Below are 10,000 nucleotides of genomic sequence, written 5' to 3'. Positions count from 1 at the left end.
CTCCCTGCTGATGTCAGGTCCCTGTATGGGGCTTCCTCGTCATCAGCACTTCAGCTGGACGCTGGTTCACAGTGAGAATGCGTGCTGCTGTCTTTTACTAAGGCATGGCCCGTTAAGATATGCTGGCAGGATCAAAGCGTGGTGTAATTAGTGCCTGTGTGTGCAGTATGGGGCTGTATGTAGAACACTGAGTGTGTGTGGGATGTTTTGTAATGGTGGGGATATGGAGACCTTTTTTGATGAATTCTACCCATTTTGTATGTGTGGATGGAGTGCAGCTTGGTCTTGGTACATTTTTGTTTTAATAAAATATCTGTTTCTATTGAGTACATTTCTATTCCTGCTTTCTGTTCTGTTTTTTTATGATTAAAGTGTCTGTTTGCTTAAACATTCATGAACATCCAGCAGTTCCAAAGGACATGTTCCATGCCTTCATTTCTCTCTCTCTCTCTCTCTCTCTCTCTCTTCTCTAGGGTAATGGAGGATGGCACGATGCCCCGACCCCTTCCTCCGTGACCTCGCCCACAGAGGGGGCGGGCAGCGTGCACTCGGATACCTCAAACTGACCTCCCACCCCACAAAACCCCCGCCCCCCGCGCCAACCCCCGGCCTCCTCCTCCCACCAGTAGGCTGCCAACTCCCAGAGCCGCCGGCCTGGCCAGCGCTGGTGTCCTGATTGGCTGCATTCCTAGGCTTCACTACCTGCCCTCACATGGATGCTGGCGGCCATTTTGGACCCCATGTTGTGACTGTTCTTGGCAGAGGCTCCCCATTGTATTCCCGGCGGATATAATCCATAACGTTGCAGAGACACTTTCAGTTCACTTATACAATGCGTGTCCTACATGATTCCCGGCATTTGGGAAAGAGACAGAACACAGTAGGGAAAGGACTCCGCAGAGGATTTTAATGTAGACTAAAAGCAGACATAACCGTTTTTTCTTTTCTTTTTTTCTTTGGGCCACAGATCTACCAGTTAGTCTAATATTAGCGTTGCAACCCCCTGACATTGTTTCTACCCCACCCGCCCCAACACCAAAAGACCAAGACCAACCCCAGACTGGAGAAATGTAAAAAAAAAAATGAATGAGCTGTCACCACCCTTGGCATCACCTGAACTCCCATGTTGAGCACAGGAGCGACCCACAGAGTCTGGGCACCTCTGGTTCAAGAACTCACGGATGCTTCCGGAATCACCTACCGATGGCCAACGGAAGTTTTTTTTTTTTATTCAGTCGTTGCTATTGTGTTGTGTGTCTCACATTCCATTTGACTCTCGATGTCAGTCTTGAGTTCTGGCGATTCAGAAGAGGTTGCATGTTATGCGAGAGAGAGCCCATGTTTTTTTCCATTGAGACAGTCTGGAGAAGGCAGAATGAAGACGTGTAAAATCCAGTTCAAGTCACCCATTTCACTGCTGTCCCTATGCAGTGTCACCAGCTCCATAGTTACCCCTACCAGTGTACATACTATGACCAGTGAGCCATCGAGTATGACTACACAATCCATTTTGCTTGGTAGACCAGCACAATGTGTCAGGTCTGAAATGTGTATCTCCTGGGCAACTTCTACCCCTCGCATATAGCTTATTTACTCAAATCAGATTCAAATCAGATTCAGATCAGATTCAGATCAGTAGGCCACCCAACTCATTCATGTTGCAAATGTTAGACATTTTATGATGTTTGTCTTAATACTCATATGGGAATAATTCAATATCCTAGGTTGCTAATCTGCTATAACCCAGTGAAAGCGAGTGTGCTTAGGCATTTTAGGGAGATAAGTTAGCCTAAACCTAAAGTTAGCCTAAACCTCATCTGAAGCTACTTCATGCCTCAACTATTGACCCCTCATAGAAAGGAAGTCTAGCTACCTCTAGCAGTATGTACAGGGCATGAGCAGGCAGTGTGGCAGACTGTGCTCACACAAGAGAATAATTCACAGAACAGGTCTTAGCTTTATGAGTATATATATATATATATATATATATATGCAATGTGTATATATATATATATATATATACAGAACACATTGCTCAAAGTACAAAATAAACTCCCTGAAAGACAGCAGCAAAATTCTGACAATAATGTATATGTTTGTACCAGAAATATGTTTGGAGATGGCAACCTCATCTAGTTCCTAGATATTTGACATTCTAAATCTTAGAGTGCCCTCTACTACCTCTCAGTGCTTTAGGTTTGGTTCTCTGCTTTTTTAATGTATTGTAATTACTTCAGGGTTGATTCATGTAATGTTTGTGTATGTCCTAATCCTGTTAATTAATGCCAGATGCATTGTAGGAGGTTTTTTTTTCTTTTTTTTTTTAGTCTTCAAGGCGGACACCATATGTGTGAAACGGGGCAACAGTAGTAGGGAGATGACACCAGGCAGGCTTGCTCTTACACTAACAGCGAACAGTGAAACTGTTGTAAATATATTAAAATAAATACTGAAGAACATTTTGAATGTTGCTCATTTTGCTACTTGTTCTCTCTCAACATAATGATGAAAACAGAAAAAAACTGCGACATTGACTTTGAGTAGACAAATGTGTACATCAGGCTCTGTTTGACAGGGTAGACTTACGTTTCTCTCCTCTGGCTCTTTTCTTTCGTATCTCCTTTTCTTTCCTTTGTATTGTATACCATTTGGAAATGGATGAACTTACGAGAAAAAGAAAAAAAAACATGACGAAAAAGATCATTCTAATGCCAGATGAAAAATGTTTTGTGTTGATTTCTAATCATGCTACAGTACGTAGAGGACTCGACAGTAACTCCTCTCTGTGGTAGCTTGTGTAGTTTTAAAAAAAACAAATAAACTTACTTTACTGTTGTCTCTTTCATAGCAAACTTACTTTACTGTTGTCTCTTTCATAGCAAACTGTGTTACTTGCTACTTGCTGAGTTACTATCTACACTCCCCATACGATACATATCTGAGGAACAAGGTCTGAAAACTCTGTCTCACATAGCACTTACGATATACATCTGAGGAACAAGGTCTGAAAACTCTGCCTCACATAGCACATAGCACTTAACTGAACTATTCTTTATTGGTGCTTACATTACAGTCTGTCATGCATATGAAAAACAGGACTACAATGATTTGCCGTTAAGTGCTTGTGTTATTGTACCATTTTCTGGGAACCCTTTTCTATGAGAAAGAAGCAGTATGGCACTTTGCGCTGATACCTGAAATGAACTGGCAATACAAAATATGTGATCTCTCCACACACTTAATCAATCGCAAATTCTGGGGTAGCTTTTAAATTAAAATTTCAAAATGCTTCAGGCTTGTGCTACATCTCGACTCCTGAATCTTGACAGGTTTGTATCACATCATATCCATAATGTCATGCAGACACACACACACACACACACACACACACACACACACACACACACACACACACACACACACACACACACACACACACACACACACACACACAAATGCACACGTACATTTACACATGAAAAGCATAAATGACAGTCATACATTTGCACACATGAAGATGGACCGTAACATGGACTCCTTGACACAGTCATAAAAATGTTATACCAGCGTCGTTCCTCTCTCACACACACACACACACACACACACACACACACACACACACACACACACACACACACACACACATACTCATGGCTTATTGAGCATGATAGGATTGTGAAGAGAGATGCTGTCTTCTGGCCAGAACTGCGGAAAAGCACTAATGATCAGGGAGAGATGGAGAGACTGAGCTGTGTGCCGCGCCGCGCTGTGGTGCGCCGCGCTGCTCGTGGCCCCAGGCTACAACCTGTCTCAGCCAATACTTTCCCGCCCCTACCCAGCACTAATGACCATACTGGTGGTCTCGTCTCTGTCTGAGAGCCCAGGGAGGCCACAGTGCAGAGAGTAAAGGCCCGGCATGCAGCGGGGGGGGGGGGGGGGGGGGGGGTCAGGGGGGGTGGTGGGGGTTTGTGTCGGGGGGGGGGGGTTGAAGAGACTCAGGCCCCCAGATTAAAGCAGTTGCCTTCTCACCCATCACACGGCATCACACTCAAGCTTTAATGTATTCTCAGACTGGTTTTGTTTTGGTGTTTTGTCTCGCCTTCTCTTGGACCGCTGCCTGATGGAGGAGATCCAGGGATCCGGGCTTGTTTTTGTGCTGCAGCGAGCGAGCGAGCGAGCGAGCGCTCTCACCTTGTTTTGGGTTCGGAGTGTTTAACAGAGCGCTGATCACTCTCCACATGCCTGAATATACGCCACTGATGTTTTTAAGGGTTTGCGTGAGATTCAAACTGGGTTGATCGTAAATTATTTATTGCATATTGTTCACTCCCTGACATTGAACATATCCTCATAAATGTGACATTGGGTTTCAGAGAACTGCATTACACAACCACGTCAAAAGAGCAATTTAGGCTTAGTTTATATCTGATAGAAATTAATGACCATCCCGTTTATTACGTATGCAATGCAAATTTCATCCTTTCAAATGATATCCCCCATGACAGCAAAGTGTTACTGGCCTCTCCACACACATGCCTGGAATTGGGTCTGAATTCATTTTGATGTTGTGTTTCTGTCAGGAGCACACACACACACACAGAGAGAGCTTTTGGCTTTGATCAAGCCTTTCGCCACCTCGGGCAAGGACCTGTCTCGAGTCCCTTGCTTTTGTTTTCCTGTGATGGCCACTAATGACCTCTCTCAGACAACACAGTGGCGGCCGAGTCCACCAGGCCCACATGCGGGGTGCCTGCACCAGCACAGCCCACACCAGGGGACACTCACTATGGTGGTGGTGGTGGTGGTGACGGTGACGTGTTCTTGACAGTCGAGGACATTTTTTTATTTTCGGTGCAGATTATTAAGGGACTGCAAGAAGAGGAGGAGGAGGAGAAGAAGAAGACGGAGGAGGAGGAGGAGGAGGAGGAGGAGGAGGAACGGGATGCATGAGAAAGATTTATGAACAGGATGGCTAGGTGGGTGTTCGTGGATTTGTATTGTTTAGTCAAACACAACATGGGAAGGCCTGGAGAGCTGCCAGACGCCTGGGTTTCGTCCAGCGTGTGTGTGTGTGTGTGTGCGTGTGTGTGTGCGTGTGTGTGTGTGTGTGTGTGTGTGTGTGTGTGTGTGTGTGTGTGTGTGTGTGTGTGTGTGTGTGTGTGTGTGTGTGTGTGTGTGTGTGCCCATGCTTGCTCTGCCCGCAGTCATTTAGCATACATTATTTTTCCAACATAGCTGACATTTTAAGAGATTTATAAAAAATACCCCCTCCAAGGTCTGTTCTGTGTAGGCTGTCGTTGCCGCCATTATCAGAAATGTAAATTACAGACAGAGCGAGGACATAACGTTATGGTAGCCAGTACTTTTAGTCACCTAAGCACATTAAAAGGAGATTTTAAATGTCTCCCTCCACAATGCTAATGCGACCGCTTTTGAGTCTTGAAGTTTTAAATTCACAGGCAGCAGAGTCACAGTAAACACCACTGAGCTCTTCAAATGTTCAACCTGTCATGGCTGACATTTTGTATTCGGTGACATGCACATGAAATAAATGCGATGAAAATGTTTCCGTGTGACGACAGGAAACTTGAGGAGCACTTGGGCGAGCGCGGGGCCCTGATCTGTGTGGAGAATAATCATTTCCTGTGATGAGGTGACAAACTGCGTCCCCCCGCTGCAGCGCTCACGTTTCATATTTCATGTTTCGAGCGGCAGCAACAACTGCCATTTGTTTCTACCATCTGTGAGCAATTACTTAGTGTTTGATTTCACTTGTCAACTGTTGTGGCGGGGGGTTCCGCTCTTCTCTGCATCTCTCTCTCTCTCTCTCTCTCTCTCTCTCTCCCTCCCTCCACCCTCTCTCTCTTTCTCAGTCTTTCCATCCTTTCAAATAACATTCATGTCTGTCAGGCTCCTGGGATCTCTTCTACATACAAACACTAGTCCCCTGTTGCTATACAGGGGAGGCATTTTTGTGAAGACATTCCTACATTTAGGAGGGTTGGAAAAATCTACAACTAGATTGGTTTTCTCAATCCCGAATAGTTAATTAGCATTGTTGTAATACAAATAGATATAGTACTATGGGGTTTTAAGATAATGTTTCCATTAAGATTAACACACCCCTTTAGATTAACCTTTCCCTCTAAAGCAAACACAAACACGTATTGTAGGTGTGTGCATGACCCCACTCCCCACCCACCCCACTCTCTCTCTCTCATACACACACACTAAGGGTTATATTTTGATTGCGATAGCCCATTTTCACTAGAGTGTGCAAATACTTCACAAGGCATTAGATTCATTCTAACTTGTGACAGAGTGAGCCCACACCCTTTGAAAATACCTACTGCCACTGTTGATTCAGACCAGGCTGAGATAGGTACAACCCCCCACTGTACGAGTCTCCAACAATGTGACACGAACCCAGTTTGATTGCCTATTTCAGGGAACAACTCTCGAGAGTGGATATGACTATCACTGACAGAGTGTCACAGTACAGCTTTTTTTTGCAGCGAGGTTGTTTTGTAAGACATGACATTAGGACATGGTTGATGCATGTTCGACTCGCTCATCTTGGTCAGGTCATTTTACAGTAAACAGCAGTTGATTGGTCTGCTGTAATGTCTTCCTGAGCTAAAGCTTCTAGTTGAGGATGTGCATTGGAGGCGGCATAAAATGGCTGCCAATTCATATCAAGAGGATGACAAGGAAGTGAATTACTGGAACAGCCTATACCTTGGCCATTAAACAGACTGTTAATACCTGAATTAATCAACAAAACTACATCCAGTAGAATACAGCCGAAATATCTGTGATGTTATGCTGAGAGGATGTGAGCCTTTTTTTTGGGACATTTTGTTGCTCAAGATGCCCTAACAGCTATGAACAACAATCATAACAACCATTGGTACTCTACTGCTTATCAGATGGCATTATCCAGTGTAACTGAAAGGTGAATGTAGACTGGAAAATTCTCATTAAGATTAGAATATAATACTATGTGAGATTGAGAAATAATTTTATAAGACAAACATTTAGGCAAACACCTTTTAAAAATCCACCCTGTGCTGGTGATCCTGGCAGCATCTCTCCAGGTCCTGGTCCTTTCCCTCTGTCTTTCTCTTTCTCTGTTCTTTTTCCACTCCTGCATCCCACTCTCCATGAAGAAATTGGGCAAATCTTCACCCTCTGAAAGCCTCTCATCTCTCACATGTCACTTCTCAATTTGCTGCGCCCCAAATTGCCTGGTGGCATATGTATTGATTTTCCCTTCAACCAGAGCAATAATAAAATGTCACAGACTAAGGCCAGGCTTCAGACGAATGTTGCTCGCCACAACAACCCTGCCTGGACATTTCTCTCTTCTCACCCGTTTCTCCCTAATCTTCGTGAGTGCAGTGAGTAAAGTTTTTTTTCTTTTCTTGTCAAATACATAGGAATGTGTGTTACTTGCAGGAGCCAGTGATGTGCCCAGATACTGTTTGTTTGAGGTACTACTGAAGGGGGAATGAAGACAATGTTTATCAAGGGAACAGCACGGCTGTAACTGTAATTTCACCTGAAATTGTGTTGTTGAGTGAAATAAAAGAGATAAGAAATTCTGCAAAGCTGCAAAGCTATAATGTAAAAAAAAAAAAACGCAGTCTCCTAGGGCTTTGCAGAAAGGCAGTATAAATTCACATTCTCCAAACAAACAAACATATAAATAAATAAATAAATAACCCGTAGCTCTTGGCCAAAAACAAGACATCAACATTCAAGGAGCGACTCCCTGTCAGGCTGGAGTAGGGTCAGGGAGATGTAGTGCAAACTGGCAAAGTGCCAACCTCACTCACGTCTGCGGCGCGCCAGCGAGCGCCCACTGAAGATCTTTCACTTCACGTAACCTATCCCGATGAGTCATGCGTGAAAGAGACGCACGCAGGAAGTCAAGAGTAGGCTGAGATACTACCACCACCATGTCTCACAAAAGAAAGTTCTGCTCCCTAAAAACACACAAAGAAATATTAGCATAAAATGTCATGTAACCGCTGGAATAGGTTTGTGGTACTTCTGCTTGACTGCATTTCATTGGCTTTGTCCCTCTGCACTCTCAACAATGACAAGTTGAATCTAATCTGATCTAATTTAGGTTGAGAATAAAATGTAGTTCAACCACCACCAGAGTAGCTGAATATAGCCTATATGTGTGGTGTTGATGTGCTAGAGAGAGAGCATGTGTGTGTGTGTGGGTGTGTGTGTGTGTGTGTGTGTGGTGTGTGGTGTGTGTGTGTGTGTGTGTGTGTGTATGCTTGTGTGTGTGAGCAAGAGAGTAAGTGAGTATGTGTTGTCATGTCTGGATGCGTTGTCACATTTGGTTTGACCTCAGGCGGATAAACCTGTACTGCCTTTATTTAAATAGAAGACTACCTCCACCACTATGAAAGCAGCACCGTCATCCAAGCTTCACAAATTGCGATTCATTAATAATTCCACCTGCGCGGAGATAAATCTGCGATTGCTCACGATTGACCCGGACAAGCCACCATAAATCAGAGAGATTACCGGGAAATATTTCAAAATCCCGTGTCAGATGTGTCAGGCTAACTAATGTCTCTCGCCGATCCCTCAGAGTGATGTGGCCCGAAAGAGAGATTGGGTTTGGGAAATGCCAGCTGTGGAATATGCAGCCCTTTCTAATGGCATTGATACGCTTTTCATTATTTATTTACCTCTTTTTGACAGCCAAGCAAGCAGAGAGAGAAAAAGAGAGAGGGAGAGGGAGAGAGAGTGAGAGAGAGAGAGAGAGAGAGGGGGGAGGAGAGGTCAGCACGAAGCATTGTGTGCCTTGCACAACAACGAGGAGTTCTCCTCAACGGGGTGAGAGGCAGGAGGGGGTGGATGGAGGCAGGAGGGGGGGGGGGGGTAGATGCAGGGGGGGGGGGGGGGGGCAGATGCAGGGGGTTGTTCTCCTCAGGGATCACCTCAGACGGAAAGAGATGCAGAAAAAGAGATGCAGAAATTGTGTATCGATGAAATGTCGCGGCAGTATAGCTCTTTGATCCCGGTGTAACATCTCATTGTGCTTTCCTGGGCTGACATTGAGATGTTTGAGCTTGAGATGAAGTTAAGAAGTAGCGTAAGAAGTCAGGCGGTTGAAGTCCAGCGATGGATTGAGCACCAAAGACCACAGGATATCAGTGCTCCTGCTACAGCTGAAGGAGAATCAAGCAGACTAGGAAGGAAACATGCGATAGACAGAAACCAAAGGTTAGATGGCCAGGGGCTTCTGAAGACAAGGATTGGATCAATGGTTGGAATGCAATGATGGAACGCATCAATGGTTATTTAAAAGGGATTTTTTGGAAAGGATTGAAGGGAACAGCTGAGAGTAAATTGAATCACATGAGTGAGGTAATCTATAATTATGGCATGGAAAGATACATAGTTTCTCAGAAAGCTAGGAAGGAAAAGCAAGGTCAAGCCAAGTCAAGATGACAGGTTGAAATAGAAAGGGTTGATTTGGGAGAGGAGGCAGCTGAAAAAGCATGGAAATGAGCAGATGTGAACAGAGAAAAGATATTAGTGTACTACAGGCAGATGTGAACAGAGAAAGATATTAGTGTACTACAGGCGGATGTGAACAGAGATATTAGTGTACTACAGGCAGATGTGAACAGAGAAAAGATATTAGTGTACTACAGGCAGATGTGAACAGAGATATTAGTGTACTACAGGCAGATGTGAACAGAGATATTAGTGTACTACAGGCAGATGTGAACAGAGAAAAGATATTAGTGTACTACAGGCAGATGTGAACAGAGAAAGATATTAGTGTACTACAGGCGGATGTGAACAGAGATATTAGTGTACTACAGGCAGTGGGGGACGGCGTTCCTCAGACAAAGAAGGAAGAAGAAAGGCTAGGCCTGCATTCTACAAGGATCCATTTAAGTTTGAGAAGTCTTTATTCACTGAAGAGAAAAAAGGAAGTTTGAGAGTTGAAAGAAAGCACCTG

The 10,000-nt window shown here is 44.3% G+C and overlaps 1 protein-coding gene across 4 annotated transcripts in view; it reads left to right on the top strand.

Annotated features, from left to right (window-relative positions):
- Positions 1 to 1,992, top strand: part of pbx3a (pre-B-cell leukemia homeobox 3a) — a 48,826-nt gene extending 46,834 nt beyond the window's left edge. For all 4 annotated transcript variants that reach the window (XM_031577596.1, XM_031577594.2, XM_031577595.2 and 1 more), the window contains one exon: positions 474 to 1,992. In XM_031577596.1, coding sequence (XP_031433456.1) covers positions 474 to 566 — 93 coding nt within the window. In that variant the 3' untranslated portion in view covers positions 567 to 1,992. The remainder of the gene's footprint in view (positions 1 to 473) is intronic.
- The last annotated feature ends 8,008 nt before the right edge of the window (positions 1,993 to 10,000 follow it).

Source organism: Clupea harengus, chromosome 12 (assembly GCF_900700415.2).
Source record: "Clupea harengus chromosome 12, Ch_v2.0.2, whole genome shotgun sequence".
NCBI lineage: Eukaryota > Metazoa > Chordata > Actinopteri > Clupeiformes > Clupeidae > Clupea > Clupea harengus.
This window is presented reverse-complemented; position numbering and strand designations above follow the sequence as displayed.